The sequence below is a fragment of the Ctenopharyngodon idella genome, chromosome 1 (assembly GCF_019924925.1).
Source record: "Ctenopharyngodon idella isolate HZGC_01 chromosome 1, HZGC01, whole genome shotgun sequence".
NCBI lineage: Eukaryota > Metazoa > Chordata > Actinopteri > Cypriniformes > Xenocyprididae > Ctenopharyngodon > Ctenopharyngodon idella.
In genome coordinates this window covers 7,070,594-7,093,187 of record NC_067220.1, presented here as the reverse complement: position 1 = coordinate 7,093,187, position 22,594 = coordinate 7,070,594, and the positions used below count along the sequence as shown (strand labels likewise).

General features: G+C 37.2%; 2 protein-coding genes across 2 annotated transcripts; one reads left to right on the top strand and one right to left on the bottom strand.

Annotated features, from left to right (window-relative positions):
- Positions 1-316: 316 nt before the first annotated feature.
- Positions 317-10,202, bottom strand: arglu1b (arginine and glutamate rich 1b). The gene is made up of 4 exons (XM_051889457.1): positions 9,615-10,202; positions 7,856-8,081; positions 4,494-4,577; positions 317-1,271 (listed from the first exon to the last, which is right to left on the bottom strand). The coding sequence occupies exons 1-4, from the start codon at positions 9,947-9,949 to the stop codon at positions 1,107-1,109; spliced, it is 810 nt and encodes a 269-aa protein (XP_051745417.1). The 5' UTR covers positions 9,950-10,202; the 3' UTR covers positions 317-1,106.
- Positions 10,203-17,652: 7,450 nt separating this feature from the next.
- On the top strand, positions 17,653-21,870 carry en1b (engrailed homeobox 1b). The gene is made up of 2 exons (XM_051909009.1): positions 17,653-18,457; positions 20,926-21,870. The coding sequence occupies exons 1-2, from the start codon at positions 17,953-17,955 to the stop codon at positions 21,243-21,245; spliced, it is 825 nt and encodes a 274-aa protein (XP_051764969.1). The 5' UTR covers positions 17,653-17,952; the 3' UTR covers positions 21,246-21,870.
- Positions 21,871-22,594: the final 724 nt, after the last annotated feature.

Below are 22,594 nucleotides of genomic sequence, written 5' to 3'. Positions count from 1 at the left end.
GCGCTCGAGCGTGAATCAATTGTGTATTTGCGCTTGTGCCGAAATAACAAAGGTGTCAAACAAACTATTAATTAGGCTGTGGATTGAAAGCGTTAGGTGGTGCTAACATCCTGACGTAAAAAAATGTTAACCCACTTAGTATTGTTGATCCCGTGCCTTCCAGATTCTTCCAGCTTGTGTGTCAGACAATGCACTTTTTTTTCTTTTTTTTTTTTTGCAATTTGATTTTAGATGCATGCTTTTTTTATGTAGACTTTTAGTATTGTTTAATCTAATCCTGATAAACTACACAAGATAATACAAATATGCAAATAAATATCAGAAACACGACACATTCATGTATTTATTGGAGATTCTTGACATATCCTTGATAACCGGGTCAAATATTTAACCAGACCACAAACACAAATTCCAGCCAATCAGCAACCTTTCACTCAATCACCTCTAAAAGCATCTCATCACTAACATATACACTGACATGCAACGACCAGGTACCCTTTATTACAGCATCACTTTACCTCTTGAATGTACAATTATTAAAGTGTAAGTAAAAATGATAAAAGGAGGATACTCTTGTTTTATGATGCTTCTTGGTTCAAATCATAGTGGTCTGTGCCATTCAAAATAGAGGGATGGACTTCCAGTTCAAGCACTTTCCCTGCCAATCTTGCATTCTAATTACTTTATACTATGAATAAACTATTAAAAAAATAAAAATACTTCAATTGAATCAGCCAGGAAAATCTGTTGAGGTCTTGAATTAGTGAAACCGGAAACCATTTGGATGAGAAAGCAGGTCAGGCTGGTCCTTTTTTAACCCTACCTGTGCAATGCACCAAATGTGTTTGCAGATACTACACGGAGGACAAGTGGAGGTTATCTATACAAGAGTCAGCAATACAAAACAGACAGGTAAAAGGGGGGGGGGGGGGGGGGTTGGGGTTGGGACTGAAGGAAATTTGACAAACTGTTTGTTCCCGTTGTTCTGAGAATTTGAAACACACCACACAAGACCTATGAAGAAGAACTTGTGCTGCAGCACAAATGCCTCACGCGGAGAGGTGGTCTGGAGAAAGTCTGGAGCAATCCTGGCCATATTGTTTTCATCACTCAGTGGCCTTGAAAGAGAAAGACAGTTTCGGCCTCGACTTCCCTTTCCCCAAAATGATCTTCTGTTCTTCTTTCTGCTGTTTCTGTCGCTCTTGCTCCAACTTCATTCGCTCCTCGTGTATTTTTCTCTGCTCTTCAACTATTCGTAGTTGTTCCTCTGCCTGTAGGACAGAAAAAGGAGCTTATTAGGAGCTAAACATTAACATGCAAATAAGGGGTGTCGCGTGCTGGGTACTAACTGATTACATGTAATCTGGATTATGTAATCAGATTCCAAAAAGTAAGTATGTGTAATTATATTATATTATGGTTTTAAAATACTCGTAATCAGACTACAGTTACTTTTATATTGATAACATGTTATATCTATTGTCATTAAATTCAGGTTCCTTCACAAACCCCAGCTTGGAAAACCCTGACATAATATAATATTTAATGCACTTTATGTTGTTGATAAAGAATGGAATATATTTTCTTTCTCATGTATTTTTATATCAATATTATTAAGATATAATTAATATAATCTGTGCTAGTCATATCAGTTCACAGAAGGAAGTTTTTTAAAAATGGTTGCATCAGCATCACTATATCTTGGAATGGTGACCATCTTGGGCTATGGTTCATGCAATATACTTTTTGCGCAGTTATATTTATTAAAATATAGCTGCGAGCAGCAATTATCGGGGTTCAAGCACTTTAAGGCACATGCGTAAAAGGTATTATGTTTTAATTAGCAAGCCTGCAACCATCTTGTTCATAGATTGAAAAGTCCATTTACAGCCAATACAGGCAATTTACCAAAGGATATATATGGCTTTTAAAGCTTTTTAACAGTTATCGAGGTTGAGCTAAAAACCTAGGACTAGTTCGAGAAAGTAGGTTTTTGAAAATAATCTCCAATATTTAACGAACGATTTGAAGCAAATTTGCTCAAAATTAAGGAGTTCTACCATGTGGTATGAATGTCATGGGAGTGTGCGAAAAATTGTGTGATATACAATCCTTTTACGCATGTGAAAAACGCAAAGCACCCCCCGGTGGCCAATTTCTTTCAAATTTCTCACAGGCCTCTAGGGACCCAGCGAGTTTCCTTCCGATCGGCCTCCGTAAACCTTGTCTGATAGCTGCTCAAAATTCATTGGCCGCTGCCGGCTGCGTTTTTCGAGATACACGAATGTCCTCATTGGCAGTCTTGGCACCTTGGACAAAGACACCGCATGCCAATTTTCAAGTCAATCAGACTTAGGGTTGTGTAGTTTTAGCCATTTTAAAGTTTTTTTCCATTTTATAGCAACACCAAGTGGTCAGCCGTCATGTCCTTTTTCATGCGACCACAGAATGAGCTCCTACATATGTGTGTCGTGTTTGATGAAATTATCTCATTCTGTTCAGCCATTTTAGTAAAAGTGGCTCCACCCACTTTGAACAGTTTGGCAGCCCTTAGAGACCGTGAATCAAAATGTAAAATTTTTTTGATAATTATCAGACTCCAGAGAATCTCGCTGCACTGTTTTGGTTCCGATCGGGCCAGAAACCTAAGACTAGTTCGCAAAAGTAGATTTTTCAAAAAATCCAAAATACCCAACAATGTCCGTCTTGAGCCAAGGATTCCAACGATATAAGACACTTGAGCCTACGCCTAACGCTTTAGGAGTTGAGTGATTCCATAGTTTTCACCACTCTAGCGCCACCATCAGGCAGATTGGGGCAAGCCTTGGTGACATTGTAGATGGTGTGAGTACTACCAGCCCTCAAAGTTTCAAGTCTCTATGACTTACGGTTTGGTCTGCCCGATCACTTTTAGGGGAGAATACTGATTCTTGGAAATTTTAACAATTACAATAAGGCTTCAGCGATATGCACTTAAACCCCTAAAAAAATATAAATAAAATACAAAGCATTCAAGACTATTCATGCATGAGTAAGCATGAATTGGCACAATTTATTAAGAAATACATTTATAATCCCTAGTCCCACGCTTTAATTAAAAGCTTCAAGTAATCAGCCTGTGCTCTGTGACGTTCACTATCATGTCTGTTTAATCTTGAATCATCATTTGCAATATGTAGGACAGTCATTTATGACAAAAACGAATTTTGTGAAAACTGTTTGGAAGGGACAGTTGCAAGATTGCATCTGTCACTTCACTTTTATGTGTTGACAGGTGCATATTGACCTTTATGGCTTGAAACTGAGAGGATCGCTCATACAAGCTCTGTTTAGTAACTACATTTATCAGGACCAGAACCAAACTGTGGCTTCCTTTTTTCTTAAAGACTTCTCTTCTGAGAAAGAGAACTCCACAATACAAAACATGTCAAGCAGTGCTTATGCAACATTAATGTTCCACATGGCTACACAGTGTAGGGGACATTCGCTCTATATGAGAAGACAGCCAGGCCAATAGAGTGCTGGTTAGAAAGGATTCTAGGTGCTTGACACTAAGAACAGAGTTTCCTGCTTTATCTGAAAATTCTGACTAGGTTTGGGAATCGAAAATCTATTCCAATTCTGGAACCAGATACTTAAGGAATCTGATACTTGTTATAAAATCAAAATTTCTATTCCTCTTATCGATTCCTTTGTGCGCATTTTAGACTTGTGCGGACTTTAAACCATTCAAGCGCAACATCCACAGAAAGCCTCCTCTCATACTGTATAGTGCGTGATACTGAACTGAGTTTTCTTCTGCATCTTTTTGCACTTGAATGGACAGACACAAAAATGTCAAAATATCCTCATAAACAGTCAGTTATGTGTTAAGTGAACGTAAACAGTTGACAAAGAAAATGCATATATATGTATCCGTGAAGCTCTTAAAGTGACAGTAGCCTAATATTCCTGCTGCCGTCTCTATAATAACGTTAATCAAACATTTCTTGACTGACTAACTTTTGTAACTATATTTGTAATGAATATTTTATTTTAAATTTTATTACAGTTTCTATACTTGAAAATCTTAAAACACTATTTCAATCTTATCTTTGTTCAGTTGTATTTATATTTGTGCGACTGCTAAATTGTTTATTTGTTCTTTTTTTAATAAGTTTGGTGTCAGTAAGATTTTCAAAAATGTTTTTTTAAAAGAAATCTCTTCTGCTCACCAAGGCTGAATTTATTTCATTAAAAATACAGTGAAAACAGTAAAATTGTGAAATATTTTTACAATATAAAATGGCTGTTTTCTATATGAATACATTTTAAAATATAATTTATTCCTGTGATTTTCAGCATCATTACTCCAGTCTTCAGTGTCACATGATCCTTCAAAAATCATTCTAATATGCATTATATTCGTTTTCAACGAATTGTTCCATTGTTTCAACTATGCAACTCAACTTAAAAGTTTGATATGAAATGAAACATGACGAAACAACACATACCAGTTTAGCTTGAGCATCGGCTATCTTGCGATTGTTCTCCACCAGAATTTTCTCCAGTTCTTCACGCTTTGATTTCTCTTCCTCCTGCAAAGTCAAACCGCTTTAATGTGAGTCATAGTGACAGAAATCATAAAAATTAGTGGCACAACTTCAGCAAACACGTAAATGAGTAGATAATAAAGATACATTCAGCTCACCAGACATGGATAAACCTACAGTAAACTTGTCCTTCACTCACGAATAAAGTTCCTAGAGGAGTCAGGGTCATATTGGGAATACGTTTTTTGTTTTTAATAGTATAATGTACCACCAATCAGCAAGGGAGGTTCTTTCAAACCACTGACCTGTGTTCTCGGTACTTCTCTACTTACATCTCACTCTCAGAAAAAAGGCCACACAGTGAAGTGCCGTCTGAGGAGCAGTCAGCTCAAATGGTGTATAGGAGCAACAGAAGCGTGAACAACTTTCATCACTTCTATTCATAAACAACTGAGAGGGATAGTGAAGTTCAGGCGAATAGCAACAAAAGCTCATGGAACTTGTGCATGAGCTGTTTTGTTCAAGAAAACTGTGAAACATGAAATTTAAAGATAGTAGCACTGAGTATGATCGTTCTACCATTCTATTATGATGTGTGTGAGATTAGAGCTACAATTTGAAAACAGTTCAATCTCATTTTTTTATTTTTGAGAGGAATTAGGCTGAAGGCCCTGACATACTTCAAGCGAAATCGAAGAACGAACTGAATGACATTTCGAACAAAATCAGGCCAAAACAAAGCTTTAAAAAGCGAACTTTCACTCCAGCTGGTAAACACCTTCAAACTACCATTGTTCCGTCGTGATGATGTAATAGGTAGGTGTGGCTCTGATGTTCGCCTTCTTTGATGTGGTTCTTTGATTGAGGTCAGACGTCCGCAAGTAAAAACATGAACACACTTGGAGAGCCGCTTTAGAGAAAAAAACGAAATTGCGCTTCTAATTGAAAGCGACACTGACACTGTTTTACATGTTTGATACTATAAAGCTGCTTTTGTTAAAGCAGTATTGTATTAAGTGCTAGATTAATAAACGTGACTTTACTGGAGAGCTGGTGTAAATATATCCAGGTAGCTAAGATCACATGGTTTCTTAACGGCAGCTACAACGGTATTTCAAACTTCCTTTTACCCCTAAACGAAGGCTGAAAGAGCTTCGCTGAGAGTATATCAGAGCCTTAAGACCTGTTTTACGCCACACACTCATACAGTACACAAGGAAAGCAACAGCAGGCTTGTGTTGTGCTTTCCCACAAACAAAATGCAGCTCCAAACTGAAAATAATGTGATTTCTGGATTACAATATTGAATATTTCCTATTGCACAGTTAATATGAATGCCTAAATATTAGGGGTGGGAATCTTTTTCATCATTCGATTAAAATCGATTCTTGATTTTGAATCAAATTTCGATTCGATATATGCATAGATTTGATTTTGGATTTGATTCTGAACTTGTTTTTGAATTTTATTTTATTGTCCCTGAACTGATTTTTCAACTTCATGTTATTGTTTTACTTCATCAATCATTTTATAATACTAAATATTTTATACTGAACTATTTTATTCATAATAAATTACATTTCCTGGCTTTTAATTTTTTAGGATATTGGTAATACTACTTATATTGTATATATTCATTCCCCTGGTACAGTTTGGATTTTAAGATACTATGCAATATTTATACAATTTTATAAGCTATTTTTTACATTATATATATATATAAAGGGGGGGGTGTAATGCTATTTCATGCATTCTGACTTATTTACACTGTTAATGAGTTGCATTCTCATGCTGAACATGGCCAAAGTTTCAAAACACGAGTTGGACGTATGACGGAGTATTTCTGTGCCAAATACACTACTTCCGGTTTCAGAGAGTTTTTTTCGAGTATGGCCTGAATGACGTCAACAGACAGCGGAATTCCTTGTATAGACACTTCTCCCTGATAAGCGCGCGCACACACATCACCCAGAGCAAGAGCACGCCCATCAACATGTTTCGTTCGGGATATGGAAGCCAAGAGATTTTTCAACGATGGCTGTGTCCCAATTCAGGGGCTGCACCCTTTGAAGGCTGCATACATCATCGAGGCAGTCTCATTTAAGAAAAATAAGCATTAGATTGCAATGTAAGAAAGAAATGACAGTATTTTACACCTCACAATGAATATCAGTCAATTTTATTACGGTTACTTTTCTTAATATGCCATCCTTGATGGAGTATTTAGCCTTAAAATGCGACCTCCGGAGGACGCAGCCTCCGAAATGAGACGCAGCTCCTGTCACCGAAGGAGTGTGTTTTTGGTTGTGAGGGAGAGATTACCTTTTTCAGCTTCCCAAAGAACCCAGCGTTAAGGGAACAGAGGATGAAGTTTGTTTTTCCGGGGCAGCAGCGGAGTTGTGCACGTATGTTTGTTTGTTCCCGAGAATTCGATGACGAATACTTTGTAAACAAGTCCCAGTTCGGCGCTGGATTTGCAGATCGCAGGCGGTGAGGAAAGCTGCATCAGATGTCTGTGATTTGTTGGCAATCGGCGCGCAAGTGCATAAAATGTAAACAACACAAACGTTTTTGTTCTCTACGCAGAAGCTGCGCACGCTCGTGACTCTTTAGCTCCGTCCACAGCACTGACTGGCTTTTTTCGGAAAGACTCGGTTTAGCGTATCTATCTTTTATAAATATGATAAAACTAAAGACTTTTCTCTAGATGTACTCAAGATTAACATGAGATTGGCAGAAACTGTGTGTGATACCCCCCTTTAATTATTTTTCAATAATTACAATATTTCAGATTAAAAGGCCTTAACATATCCGAATCACGTCCATGATTTTTTTTGTGTGTTCGCAAATAATGCAACAAAAGTCACCAAGTGTCATCCCATTCAGATGACGCAAAAAAACTTTTTTTTGTCAGTTCTGACCAAAGAGGTGCAGAGGATTATCACTTTTTTTGTGATATCTGGCAAAAAAAATATTTTTTTGCCAGATATCACAGATACCCAAACGTTAGATTTTTTGAATATCTAGAAAAGTACAAAAAAGCCTGATGTGTGCCAGTAATTATACATTATTTAAGGCTATTTTCTATTCAATAAAATATTGATTTACAGACGTTTAGAATATCAATTTGAAATGTATGAATCGATAGAATTGTAATTCAAATGTGAATCGCTTTTTTCCCACCGCTCTAAATATGTGACTTTTGTGTGTGTGTGTGTGGTGTGAAACAGTCCCAATTCCAACAAAACTACAGGAGCCTAACCCAATTAACCACCATTAATAAGCACATACATTCTGTGCTGCCTGTTCACATTCACAGTTACCTCCCGAGCTTTCTGAGCAGCCAGCTCCGCATGTCTCTGTCTCTCCAGCTCCTCTAGCAACTGCTTCTCCATGATGCGTTTGGCCTCCTCCACCCGTCGCAACACTTCTCTTTCAATCTCGTCCTTTCGCTTCTCCAGTTCCTCCTCCACACGTTTGGCAACGAGTTCCTCTACGCGCCGCGCCGTCTCCTCCTCAATCAGCCGCTCCTCGATCTCCTGCTGTCGACTAAGGAAGAAGAGATTATAAAAATGTACCTAATGCTAATTATGAAATGAATCAGGACATGTAAACAACAAGAAACGCAGTGCATGTGCTATCCGTCAATGTGCACGGAAAATCAACAACTTCAAAGCGTCAACTTATCAGTAGTGGTCTACTTGTATAGGCTTTTTAAAGTCCAAAATTTACACTGCGATCAATGTTGAAAGGTAATTTAACTATTGGGGATACATTTCTTTATGTATACTAACTACACAACTCGTTTATCTCTTAATTACTATGTTTTTATGACAGTGATAATGAAGATGTTATTATTATCAGGGTCAATGATATGACGGGTCTTTTTTTTTTTGTCCAAAGGCCTTAATAATAATAAAAAACAAAGATATGACATTCAAAGTATGTAAGGTAGTACAACTAGATCTCTTTTATTGAAACCAAAAGGTTTTATTTCTATTTTCCTACATATAAGGTATTTTAAAGATTTTGAAGGGTCAAAAGGTCATTCGTTTTAACCGTCCAAAGGCCAATACAGCCATTTCATTTGTGATTAAAATATCTTAAAATGTAAAATCTATGTTTTTTATTTTGCCATTATAACATCATATACCAATATAATGCAAAATGGTATTAAAATTAGGTGTAGAAGTCATTGCTTTGTTATGAAAAAGAATGACCGGAAAAAATGAATTTCATTGATGTCATTTGGAGTAACCAATAAAAAGGGACTAGATGTGATATCATTCAGACACCTGCAAAGGACACATGGTCATGAAGCACAGTAACTAACTCTCTTTTAACTATTTGAAAAATTAATTTTTTCACTTGCTCATACACGTCCCAAACATCAGGTCATTCGGTACAACCGCTATAAAACTTAAATTAAAAAATGTAACGCTTGAGCGCTGTTGAGCGGATTCGTAACACCTCTGATTGGCCATTGTGTTCACGCACTCAACATATACGTCTGTGACTTGGTACCGAAGTCGGTGCTTTTTACAAACCTAATTTGGTCAAAGTTTCTAGAATTCCAGATTCATTTAATGAACCCGTCTGGGCAGATTTATTGGTGCATAATTACATAGCGCAAAAATTAATATTTTGTTAATCCACTCAATCTGCAACCCCCAAATACAATGTATTATGGTTATATTTTGGACATGGTTCAATGGTAGTGATGTTTTTGATATGCACCTCAGTTTTACCATGGTATGCTTTGCAGAAGCGCAGTGTACGATTGTAAACATTATTCAAATAATGTAATATTTATGACAATATCTGATGGTACTTTGAAATGTGGACTGAAAACCCACATGTAAATACTACTATTGTACTGATATTGGTGTATTTGCATGGTCCTCCAAAACACGATGACATATGTACAAAAAAAAAAAAAAAAACATGGTAGCTTTCTTCTCGTCATGGTACCGCGACAGTACTTTTTGTATGGGTCCTCATGTGGCTCACAGTATTCAGGTGATGTCTAACTACTCTACAACATCCGTGACAGGTTTCGTTTTGGAAAGTGTGCGTACTCACATTCTCCTCTGTCTTTCCATTTCGGCTCTCTTCTCTTCTTCCTCTTTCTTCTGCTTCTCGTCTACAGCACTCCTCTTACTTATCGCCCTGCCGAAAATGTCAATTCTCTCAGGCGGCGAGGCAGCTCTCTCCCTTTCCCGGCGAGACGTGGCCGTGTTCGATTTGGAACGAGAGCGCGATTCTCTCTTCCGACTCCTTTTGGACTCTCGGGACTTCGAGCGCCTCTTCCTCTCTTTGTCCCGGGACCTCGATCGCGAGCGGCTTCGCTTTTTACTGTGCTTACTGTTTTTGGAGTGCTTGGAGCGGGAAGAGCTGCGGCTCCGCGAACGACCCATTTCAAACGCCGTCAGAGTTCAGTAGCAGTAGTCAGGATACTGAACACCTCTAAAACATCGGAGAAGCACCTGATCGCCTTTGAAACAAGACCCAAATCACACACTTAAGGAATCAGTCGCGACTGCATGACAATAATCTTGAACACGAAAGTCTTATTTGGAAATAAAGTGTTTAATAACAACGTGATTGTTTTAACTGCACGGTACCATTTATGTTGTATGGTTAAAAAGCAAGATGGAGGATGGCTGTTCTCAGATCCCAGAATGCAATGTTGTGACGATCGACACTTGGTTACTTCGATTACTGCCACCAACCGGCGTGGAGCGTAAACGAGAAGCCAGTTTCATTGTAGAGAATCGTTTGGACGGTTCGTTCACTGAACCGATTCACAACCGAGTCATCACTCCCTGCCTCACTTTTTTTTGTAAAGTTGTACAGTTAAGTTTTCACCTTATGTTACACATATAGATTTTGAAATAAATAAATAAACGACCCAAAAACTCTTATCTGGCCAAATCCTAAATCTTAACCTCAATCTTTTGAACGGTAGAATTAGAATGAACATAAAAATCTTCTTTTAAAAACATCAAAAATCTTACTGACCCCAGAATTTTGAACATGTAACATTATAACTATAATAACTAAAAAAGTATGGATTCATACTTTATAACCGATCATAATTATATGATAATATGCATTCTAAAATATTTCACAAACCCATTATAATAACATTAGGATAATAACTAGGCTTTGTTTTTAACCTAGCCTACTGCACAATCTTGATGCAATCTGATATAGCTTTGTCTGCATTCGACATATCCATCAATTATGTATGAAAACAGCAGAATATTTAATTAATCTATTCAAGTGCCACAATTAAAAGGCTGAAGTAACATTTGCAGCATACAGATGGAGAATTGTAAGATATCCTTTAATCACACACATTAAGAAAATGATAGAAGGCATTATTATTATTTATGGGTTTAGTTATGTTCACTTCGATTAGCTTTGCTTGCTTTTCAATGCAGTTACATAATTTTTATTTGGTGTAAAAATATATTTTTATGCGTGTTCAAATGTGTTAAAACTAAAATCATCATTTCATTATTTCCCATCCCACTTTTTTCCTTATAGGCCTAGCTGCCTATTCATCATATTATGCTGACAAAGCTTGATGTTTGTAAAAGACTTTCTTGGACTTGTTACACATTAATTATCATCATATCACTTTTATGAAGATCAGTCAGTATAAACCGTAGTAAAAGGGAAATAACTGCACACTCACTGAAGCATATAGGCTTATTCACCAACCTTTCGGCTAGTAGCCTTTGTCAAGGTATAGTTTCACAAGAATGGAGAATAGTGTAAGGATGGTAATTGTGATGAGATCCAAACATCCAATAAGTAACTAATTGACAGTTAGGTTCTAACATGAGAAGTAACAACCTCAACAAATTAAACTATACAAACAAAACATAAGAATAAATTAAAAATAATTGATTCTTGTAACATAAAAGGATTTTCATTACCTGTATCTTCCCTAACATGAGCTTGGTCTTTGTCAAAAATATAACACTACCCTGACACCTGCTGGTCAAATAAAGCTACTGCAAGATTCGACTCCTCCCAAACGCTACTACGTCAGCATATGAGAGTTTCGGAGACCAGCAATCAAGTATGAGATACATGGATGGAGCAACAGCGAAACCCAAACGTTAGTTCCATAATTGAAAAAGTCTAAAAATGGTGGGCTATATGTTCATTTAAGAGATTATGTCTTAAGGAAACTGTTGCACCTGCGTGAATTACAAACCTGATTCCAAAAAAGTTGGGACACTGTACAAATTGTGAATAAAAAAGGAATGCAATGATGTGGAAGTTTCAAATTTCAATATTTTATTCAGAATACAACATAGATGACATATCAAATGTTTAAACTGAGAAAATGAAAAATAAGGGAAAAATAAGTTGATTTTAAATTTCATGGCATCAACACATCTCAAAAAAGTTGGGACAAGGCCATGTTTACCACTGTGTGGCATCCCCTCTTCTTTTTATAACAGTCTGCAAACGTCTGGGGACTGAGGAGACAAGTTGCTCAAGTTTAGGAATAGGAATGTTGTCCCATTCTTGTCTAATACAGGCTTCTAGTTGCTCAACTGTCTTAGGTCTTCTTTGTCGCATCTTCCTCTTTATGATGCGCCAAATGTTTTCTATGGGTGAAAGATCTGGACTGCAGGCTGGCCATTTCAGTACCCGGATCCTTCTTCTACGCAGCCATGATGTTGTAATTGATGCAGTATGTGGTCTGGCATTGTCATGTTGGAAAATGCAAGGTCTCCCCTGAAAGAGACGACGTCTGGATGGGAGCATATGCTGTTCTAGAACTTGGATATACCTTTCAGCATTGATGGTGCCTTTCCAGATGTGTAAGCTGCCCATGCCACACGCACTCATGCAACCCCATACCATCAGAGATGCAGGCTTCTGAACTGAGCGCTGATAACAACTTGGGTTGTCCTTGTCCTCTTTAGTCCGGATGACATGGCGTCCCAGTTTTCCAAAAAGAACTTCAAATTTTCATTCGTCTGACCACAGAACAGTTTTCCACTTTGCCACAGTCTATTTTAAATGAGCCTTGGCCCAGAGAAAACACCTGCGCTTCTGGATCATGTTTAGATATAGCTTCTTTTTTGACCTATAGAGATTTAGCCGGCAACGGCGAATGGCACGGTGGATTGTGTTCACCGACAATGTTTTCTGGAATTATTCCTGAGCCCATGTTGTGATTTCCATTACAGTAGCATTCCTGTATGTGATGCAGTGCCGTCTAAGGGCCCGAAGATCACGGGCATCCAGTATGGTCTTCCGGCCTTGACCCTTACGCACAGAGATTGTTCCAGATTCTCTGAATCTTTGGATGATATTATGCACTGTAGATGATGATAACTTCAAACTCTTTGCAATTTTTGTCTGAGAAACTCCTTTCTGATATTGCTCCACTATTTTTCGCCGCAGCATTGGGGGAATTGGTGATCCTCTGCCCATCTTGACTTCTGAGAGACACTGCCACTCTGAGAGGCTCTTTTTATAACCAATCATGTTGCCAATTGACCTAATAAGTTGCAAATTGGTCCTCCAGCTGTTCCTTATATGTACATTTAACTTTTCCGGCCTCTTATTGCTACATGTCCCAACTTTTTTGGAATGTGTAGCTCTCATGAAATCCAAAATGAGCCAATATTTAGCATGACATTTCAAAATGTCTCACTTTCAACATTTGATATGTTATCTATATTTTATTGTGAATAAAATATAAGTTTATGAAATTTGTAAATTATTGCATTCCTTTTTTATTCACAATTTGTACAGTGTCCCAACTTTTTTGGAATCGGGTTTGTAATTATATAAAATGTTTTACAAAATTTGCCAATATAAATTTTATTTAACATTATGTTGAGTAAAGTACACACAAATATATGCTTATAGGCTATATTATGCTTATATATGCTTATTGGATTTCATGTTTTAGTAGGCTCTGATATTAATATTAATTTTCCTTAGTTGCTGTTTCTTGAATGTTGGCATGAAGTGTGTGTACAAGAAATATATATTTACTCCATTCTGTAAGCTTATCCACCTTATTTTTCAACGCGGAAGTAAGGTGTTTGAATGTGCGAGACTTCCGATTTATTAGCTGCTATGGGGAAATAACATGAAGAATATCAAAGTGCAGTAAAACTGTTTGCGCTACAAACCAGCATGTTTATAGACAATACATTAGAATAATATGATGAAATAGTTTGCAATATCAAGCAGCATAACGAGCTGTTTTGTAGCTGGAAGCGAATGACACCGGAAGCCAGACACATTAAATTTACAAATGGCCGCGCCCGCTTTTACCTGAAAAAATAAGGTGGATAGGCTAATGTCAGCGAGTACTGGCGGGACTCTTTCATGTGGACTTTACTCCATTAACCACAAGATGGCAGCCAAGGTTCGCCAACTGGCATTGTTGAACGACGGCTTCTTAGACTCGGACATAAAGGTTCGGAAATTGACTTGTTTTTCTTTTTGCGTCCCAGTCAACTTTCTTCTCTTAGCCCGTCGCAGTGGACCGTTTATAGCTAAACGTCGGAAGCGTCGACTTAAAAAGGTCCAAGCTTTAATTAATGATATTACATATTGGTTAAGGATACATGTCATTAAAAATAGATAGCTAAATAAATGACTAAAATAAGCAAAGAACTTGTTGCTGTTCTTTAACCAATATGTTTTATTCATTTATCTACTTATAGCCTCAAGTCTTCAACTGCATATTCTTGTGCCTTTATCATGTCTTTTTTGTTTGACTTCTTCAACAGATCTCTCCCTGTCGTACAAAGAACATCCACTGGGAGGCGTTCACGTAATTGCAAAATACAAAACAGCTTGTTGGGGAAAAAAAAAAAAAAAAAAACCCCGACACCTTTCGGCTCACATACAGCTAGCCCTCATTTGTTCAATGGATTACCTCTGTTTTTATACATAGCCCTAGACAGTAAGCTATACGCCTAAATTAAAATGAATTTATTAGCATGTGAAATGAAAAATAATAATAATAAAGAAATAAAATGAAATAAAAATATGGAATGCAATCATGTAGGCTGTAAAGACAACGACGATCATTGAACTCTGGCTTTTAGACAATAGACTTCACTTTTATTCAGATCGCTGATTAAGCCAATATCAATCTAATAGCTATTTAAATTAGTCTAGATTAATTAAAATAATAAAGGTATGTTCACCTACACCAGATAGCAACGTCATGTAGCCTAAACCCCGTATGCAACATTATAATAATAGCGGCAGATTTGCTGTGAGCTCAAAAAACAAACAAAAAATTAATGCCGCTTAAATTTATTTCGTTTTACTAAACTGCACATCTTGAAACTTTGCCTTTTACTTTTATGACGAAGTAAACTTCAAACAACCTGTTTTGCAAAACTTAAGTTAAACAATGGAAATAACCGAATGTCCGATACAGTAAAATCACTGGCATGCAAATGTTATGTTATGCAAAGATCAATGCTGAAGCAGAACGAATAACAAAAGATGATGAAGCACCACATCTTTCTTCAAGAAACTCTCACCTTGTAGGCTAATTTCGTCGGTGAACGTCCTATCGTGATCAAGCCTACATCCAGTAGGAAGATTCAGAATTATTTAAGATATTTTATATAATTAACATCTTAAAAGACAACTTTAGACATATGGCCCCCCAGCCTTTTTATGGGAGGAAATTAACAGGAAGTGGTCTTGTTATCTAGCCTTTATTTATTTATTTAGCCATTTTCTTTGATTTGACGACAGGTGTAAAAGTTGCTTGTTACCTTCTGATTAAATGACTACTGGCTACAACAAAAAAGTGAATAAAGTGAAAAACCGAAAGCTTAATTCTGCTCACATTTTCTTTGCGGAAAACATGCCCCATTAGGTAAAACATCCCTCTTAGTGGTTTTCTACGTGTTAATTTGAAATAGTAAATGCGACTGGCAGCGTTTCACATTGATTTATTTTGCAAGACAAGGCGTAGTTATTCTTGTAGGCAGCGGTGGATTTTTCATACTTTAATCAAGGCAATTATGCTGTTAGCTAATTGGCTGAAACAATTCTGAAAAGCAAAACTAGAGCAAAGATTAAAATGGGTTAAAATTCACTGGCGATTTGTGCACCTGAGCAAAAATGTAAATGCCTGATCAGAATTGGATAATCACTGGTGTCATGCATGTTCCCAAGTTTTATATATGGAATATGATTTTCTTTTTTTTTAAATCCCCGAATACCCTATTGTGTTGTCAGGTTCTCGCTATATGAGCGCCTTGTAGAGTAATTAAATATCCCGTGCAACAGAGCTATTCAAGACCGGACAATATTTCAACCTGTCCATAATGAAATTAAAATAGTTACAACTTCGATTTCTACATGATTTTCGAGACATTTAGAGAAGGGCGTGTGTATTACATTCAATAATACGAGGTGCGGCCCGTTGCCACATTCATCATCCCATTACTGTACCCAATCCAGGTCCGATACGTGAAGGGTAAAATGAATTACCGACGTTAAGTCGTCAATAAAGTCATTTCAGTAAATGGTGTCTCAGATGACTCCGGCATTATTCAACGGGCTTTATCAGCACTGGGGAAATTACGTCGCCTCTACACCTCATGTAATACGGCCCTGCTTACCTTGATAAAGCGCCCTGCCAGCGGCTAGTGACAGTGCTTTTGACCGGCTTTTATTCACTCGCTAGTGATGAACGCCAAGCTGATCAGGCGGAATGGGCGCTAATTAAAACCTATAAATTATCTTTTGCAGCCCCTCTCAAGACGTCGCATGCAGCCGAGATAAGAGCTGGAGTGCTAATTTACCGCCTGAAAAGGAGCGTGCCTCACAATGGCTACTTGGCTCAAATAGCATATTGATAGTGTCCTAATTAGAAATTTATTAAGTACCCACTCGAGCTTTTCGAATAAAGATTTCAACCCAACCTGTTTTATATGAATAAATGCTGCATGTAGTAAAATTCCATGTTTGCACTAATTGTTATTCTAAATGTTTTATGTGCGTTCCTGCTTCATTTTTTGACGTATAGCATCTAGGTCTATTATTTTGCATAATTGCAACGGAGTTTGAACATTTGCTTACATTTTTTAAACCATTTAGCCTTGTTGTGATTTATTCTTTTTTATTCTTTTGCTGCCACATTATCTTGATCCATTTTTTTAAGGATAAAGGTGTCATTTCATGCGAACGGCTTGTTAAAACAGTAAACTGTCAATTGTTTTATACACTGCAAAAATACAACCCGAATGTAACACATTCATTTAAATTAACACGCTTTTATTCAAACCAAAATATTATTTAATATGGCTGGATTAACATGATAAGGTTACACCAGCAAAAGTGTGTTTAATTATGGGTAAGGCCAGGTAGAAATAATCCTTAAGGTAGGCTAACAATTGCAATTGAATTACCACTTTTGACAGTGTAGGCTATACTCTGGTTAAAACGTTTCGTTTAGTAGACCTACTAATACTGTTGCTTTGTTATTACGATTATTAGGTAAATTATATAGGCTACCTTATATGACATTGATTTTTAATCTATACCATTATATTTTGAATATTTAATATAGGCCCTATATATAGCCTACATTAAGGCATTTAGGCTACTAAAATAATTGCGAACTTTATTATTATTATTATTTATCTCATATGGTAATTTCTGTTTCTTACAACCTTAATTTCTTTCCTTTCTAACCTTGTCTCAAAGAATAATAATCTTGCTCCAAATTTTGAAAGCTCACCCCTGTTTTCTTGCACTAGTTCCGTCTATCGCCTAACGATCTCAGAAAATAGCTATTCGCGATGTTATTAGGGTCTAGTTTTGACAAAAAATACAACGAACAACTAAAATAATGAATTATCTGGCTGCAGTGTCAGATCTTTTCTGTCAAAAGCCAATGCCGATCCAGAAACATCCAGTCCTCATTAGAGTGGATTTCCCGTTCGCCAGCTTATTTGGTCTTGGAAATCCATCCATTTGCATAAGATTGTAAAATTCTATTGGACATTCTCTTCTTGTGACACCAAGGATGTTGGTACCCCATTGGTCCACTGCACGTGTGTCTCGCTCACGTGCTTCCGGTTAAGGAAAAAAGTATGTGAGGGGCACAGTGATTTTAGAAAGAGTTTGTTAAGCGCGAGCTGTCACACGGGGCAGCGAGTCGGGGACTGCGGAGCATCGCGCGATGTATTGTCTGACATGAATAACGGGTGTGTTTTGACACTTGAAACGCCTCGATCGCGGAAAGCATTCCGATGCTATGACAGTCGCTTCTCTTAAGGTATTTCGTATACCTTTATTTTAACACTATAGACTGCATTCTTGTTTGTTCTTATCCGGATACCGCTCTTTGCAACAAGTGGAATTTTGGAGTGCAGACCACGATCCAGCTGTCATGGAGGAGCAAAAGGATCAAAATAGTCGTGATTCGACTGAATCCGAGAGCGTCTCGCTCTCACCCAATATACCATCTCCTCCGATTTTACCTCACCAGGCTGCGCAGCAAGCCCACAGAACCACGAACTTTTTCATCGACAATATTCTAAGGCCAGATTTCGGCTGCAAGAAAGATCTTGGGAGTAGGGACCGGGCGCAAACCTCGGGTAGGGAGAATGTTAACCCTATGGTAATAAGGCCGTCGCATAATAGCAGCCTTTGCCAGGATTCAAACTGCAGTAGTGACAGCACTTCTTCGTCCTCGTCGTCTTCGCCATCCTCAAAGCAGACCTCGGCAAAGCTTGTCGAAGGAAATGGAACTACCACAGCAAGGTACGGGGAGAATACGACGCCGATAATGGTGGTGAACGCTAACGGGGGAACTCCGCCAGTTAAAGAATCGCAGCCTTTACTATGGCCTGCGTGGGTGTACTGCACCAGGTACTCGGACAGACCTTCATCTGGTAAGGCGCTAGTTTCTTAATTGCACTGTATAATTAACAAACAGCGATTGACATTGCACGCGAAAAACTTTTTTTAGTTGAGTTCGATTTTTTTTTTTTTTTTTTCTCAGTGCGATTCAATTTCCACTCGTTTTACGCAGCATCTGAAACTGTCACTAATAGTATTCAGCAGTCTTGGGTTGTTTTGAAGCATGAGCGAACAATTGTCATAGGCCGCAAACCAAACTGTACTATTTTGCTCACTCAGGTCCTTTCTGGAGAAAAGGAAAAATATGTAAAGTGCGTTCATTATGTCGTTCAAAACATCACATTTATAATTCTCATCGCGCTTTAAATTTCTAGGCGTTTTCTATACAAAATAATTATAGCCTGCTATAAAACCATCTACAACCATTGACAACAAAGGGAATAGTAGGCTACGTTACTGTGGTAATGTTAAGTAGCCGATAGATAATGTGGAATAATTACTATGTATAGTTTAATATTAAGATAACAGTAATCTGTTTGAAATTATTCTGTCTTCCCAGTACGTTGTTATTCATAATAACAACAACAACAATCATATCTTTTCACAGTAACATTTAATGTAGGCATTTTAAAGTAGGCCTATATGTTCATAATATCAGTACAAACAGCTTTATCTTAATGAAGGAAAGATAAGAAGAGGAAAGTGCCGAGAATTAATCAACCATTATTTGTGGCGTTCGTTAAATCCACGATGACTATATCCTGCTGGCTATATTTGTAATGAATTTATGACATTATTCGATATTCAATAGATATTTGCATAAGTATTTGAATTGCTATTTTATTATGTAAGGGTCAGTTGAATGGATGTTTTTTGTTTTCTGTTATGAATCTCCTTACGTTAATCACACCGTAAAATGTGTTCAGTTCTTACCTTTAGGGTCTTTTTAGACCTGCTCTTAAACCCAGTGTAATCCCATTTCAGTGATTTTAAATCATTTGTTTGACTTCAATAAAACCAGTTTGTGTAGATAATACCACACGAAGTATATTTTTATGTTAAAAAATATCTTTACACTGCATACCTGACACAAAGTCAGCTGGGCTGTTGGAAAAGATGCTTTGATTGACTTCACTGATTGACTTACTGATTGAGCTATCAGGCACTGGACTTTCACAGACGGCAAGCAGAATTTCGATCATCTGAGGGCAGTTTCCTGAAGGAAAGACTTTGGGTTCTGTTCAGTTGTTGATCGGTAATGCAGAAAATTGTTTTCTTGACGTGCGTGTAAATACCACACATGCGTGGTGATATTTGCTTTGCATAATATGCTGTTAGCAGGTCTTTAGCTTTTCTTTTTGTATTATTATTTTATTTTTTAAATTGCACATACTGTGCATGAATGAGTTTGGATATGAGCTGCATTATTCATGGATATATTAAAGGTAAAAAAAAAAACATTTGTAGAACAATAACAAGACAGTTGTTGCAACGGAGCAAAACGTGCAAATGTAATATTAAAAATATAATTTCGGCTCCTTTTCAGTACGGTACAGTTATCTTTAGCAGTTAACACAGCTCGTCTGCAGAGGTTACGTTATAGTGTAATAGTTTTTTATGTGCATGGTATGTCTTAACTTGTATTTAAAAACATTTTATTCGTTTGAAATTCCGTGTTTACATCAAAATATAGTTTATAATATGCCTGTTTTATAGAGAGGCCACAGAACAACAAAAACTGATTAATCTATCGATTTTCTTTTTCTGTGTGACTGACAATAACGAGGTGATTTCGAACGTAACTCGATATGCTATTGTTGTGGAAAACAGGGCGAATATGCTGGTGTGTCCACATGTTGTCATTTTTTCTACTATGCTGGTAGTAATAACACTATACTATAATGTAATATAGGCCTACATTTAAGTTTGAAAAATCATAAAAATGAATAATCGCTTTTGTAAGAATGAGCTGACTCGCGCAAAGGCTCGTCCGGCTTTCCCGCCATGTTCGCTGGGTGTAAATTCAAGTGACAATCGAGGACTGGGGCCTACATGAAAGCTTTCATTGCACGTTTACGTATGAATTGCTTATAATTAAATATCTTATTAATTTAACTGTGCATTTAAAGGCTACAGCGATTATAGTTTGTGGTTTAGAAATATAACTGATTAAACTATTATTTCGGCCTTTTGGCAATTACACATGTCTACATGTCAGCTGAGGTCGTTTGTTTTACCCAAACACTCATTGCAAACACCTATTGTTTATTCAGCAATGAAAGAGAAAGGGCTGCGTGGTATGAATTCTTTATCGACATTTCTAAATAGAGCGCAGCTGAAATAGCTTGTCCAATACGGAAGTGTCAGGTAGGCCCTCATGTTAACACCGCATCAATCGTTTCACTCACCTGCCAAGGCATTCTCTGTCAGGTGTGGGTATGTAGTGTTTATACTGCTTTATGATATTTATTTCTTCGTTTTATTGTTGTTTCTACACTAGGCCCAAGGACACGAAAATTGAAAAAGAAGAAAAGCGAGAAGGAAGACAAGCGACCAAGAACCGCTTTCACGGCTGAACAGCTGCAGAGACTTAAAGCCGAGTTTCAGGCGAATCGGTACATTACGGAGCAGCGGAGACAGTCGCTGGCCCAGGAACTCAACCTCAATGAGTCACAAATAAAAATCTGGTTCCAGAATAAGAGAGCCAAAATCAAAAAGGCCTCCGGCTATAAAAACGGCCTCGCTCTTCAGCTCATGGCTCAAGGACTCTACAACCATTCCACAACCACAGTTCAAGATGAAAAAGAAGATAGCGAATAAAATGGCCCGGCTTCTCTCCTATAAAAGGCCATGGACGCTGACCCCAACAAAAGTGATTTTTCATATTTTTATGAATCAAATGAAAAGGAAATGTCTTCGAGTTCTGCGAAGAAACGAAGATACGATATTTAAACAAATTTCTGTTTATCATACAGTATATGGACATGCATCTAAATACGAACACTATGAAAATTTATATATAGCCAAAACTGTAAGATGTGTATATTTAATTCCAGGTAAGGGGATGTCTATATTGCTCCTTACTTGCTGAATATTTCTAACGTTTCTTCTCCTTTCCCAATGTGGTTGCTCACCGTTTCAGTAGGCCTAAGTGTCAGGCTTGTTAGAGTTTTTGTGATAGCCCTGTCTCTTAAATCCCTTATCTCACAGTTCTTCAAATGCGTGACTGAACCAACGCTTCAAGCCAAAGATTTTAATATGTTCAGATGATGTTGTCTGAAATAAAAAAGGTAGAATGTGCCATTGCTTTTTTTTCTTTCTTTTTTTTCTAGTCTACAAACCCTTAACATAATTACACGATCTGTAGCTATTTAAACGCTACGATGACTTGTCGTTTTCTTAAACCCCTGAGAGATTTTTGTTTAATAAATGTATCACAAAACGATGCTTTTCTACGCTACTCTAATTTGTTTGAATGAGGCAGTGTGGATACACTAAAGTAAGGTGTTTTACGGATAATGTATTGCATTTTTTTTATGATGGCAGAAATTATAACATAGAAAGAATTTTCAGTCAAAAAGTCAGCCAGTTTTAGACAGAAATAACATCTACATTTTCTCATTACTACTTCTGATTATTCTATATAAATGTAATTTGTATGTGCCATTTTGATACATAACATGGAAACAAAATTTAAGGGCAGCTATACGATATATAACGATATACTATTTGATCCTGGCTGATCGTGTAGATCTCCTACACAAATAAATAAAAATATAGGCTACTAAAAAAAACTATACTATTTTTCCAAATGAAAGTATATCTTGGAACGCATTTTAATTTAGGCAAGATAATTGGACTGCATTCATTCTTTATGACGCCAACAATCCAACTTATTGACTTCTGCGCATGTCAATGGAGGACTATTGTACATATGTCAAAATAATTGTGCTCTGCGAATCTTCCAGACTTAATTAAATGTAAGAAGAGGCTATATCTGATTAATCTTCCACCTTATGGAACAGCATCAGACACATAGCCTACAGAGTTTTTCATGTAAAGGCCTACTATTGCATGCGTTAATCTCGGCATGCTGGATTCGATTTTAGGAGGCTATCAGAATTTGCATCAACGTCTCATGTGTGTGACCGCAAGTTATTTTAACGAAC

Coding starts and splice junctions, on each gene's coding strand:
- arglu1b (XM_051889457.1), bottom strand. CDS start 9,949: ATGGGTCGTTCGCGGAGCCGCAGCTCTTCCCGCTCCAAGCACTCCAAA. Junction 4,578..7,855: donor CTGCTCAGAAAGCTCGGGAG/GTAACTGTGAAT, acceptor TTGACTTTGCAG/GAGGAAGAGAAATCAAAGCG. Junction 1,272..4,493: donor CCGATGCTCAAGCTAAACTG/GTATGTGTTGTT, acceptor TCTGTCCTACAG/GCAGAGGAACAACTACGAAT.
- en1b (XM_051909009.1), top strand. CDS start 17,953: ATGGAGGAGCAAAAGGATCAAAATAGTCGTGATTCGACTGAATCCGAG. Junction 18,458..20,925: donor CTCGGACAGACCTTCATCTG/GTAAGGCGCTAG, acceptor TTTCTACACTAG/GCCCAAGGACACGAAAATTG.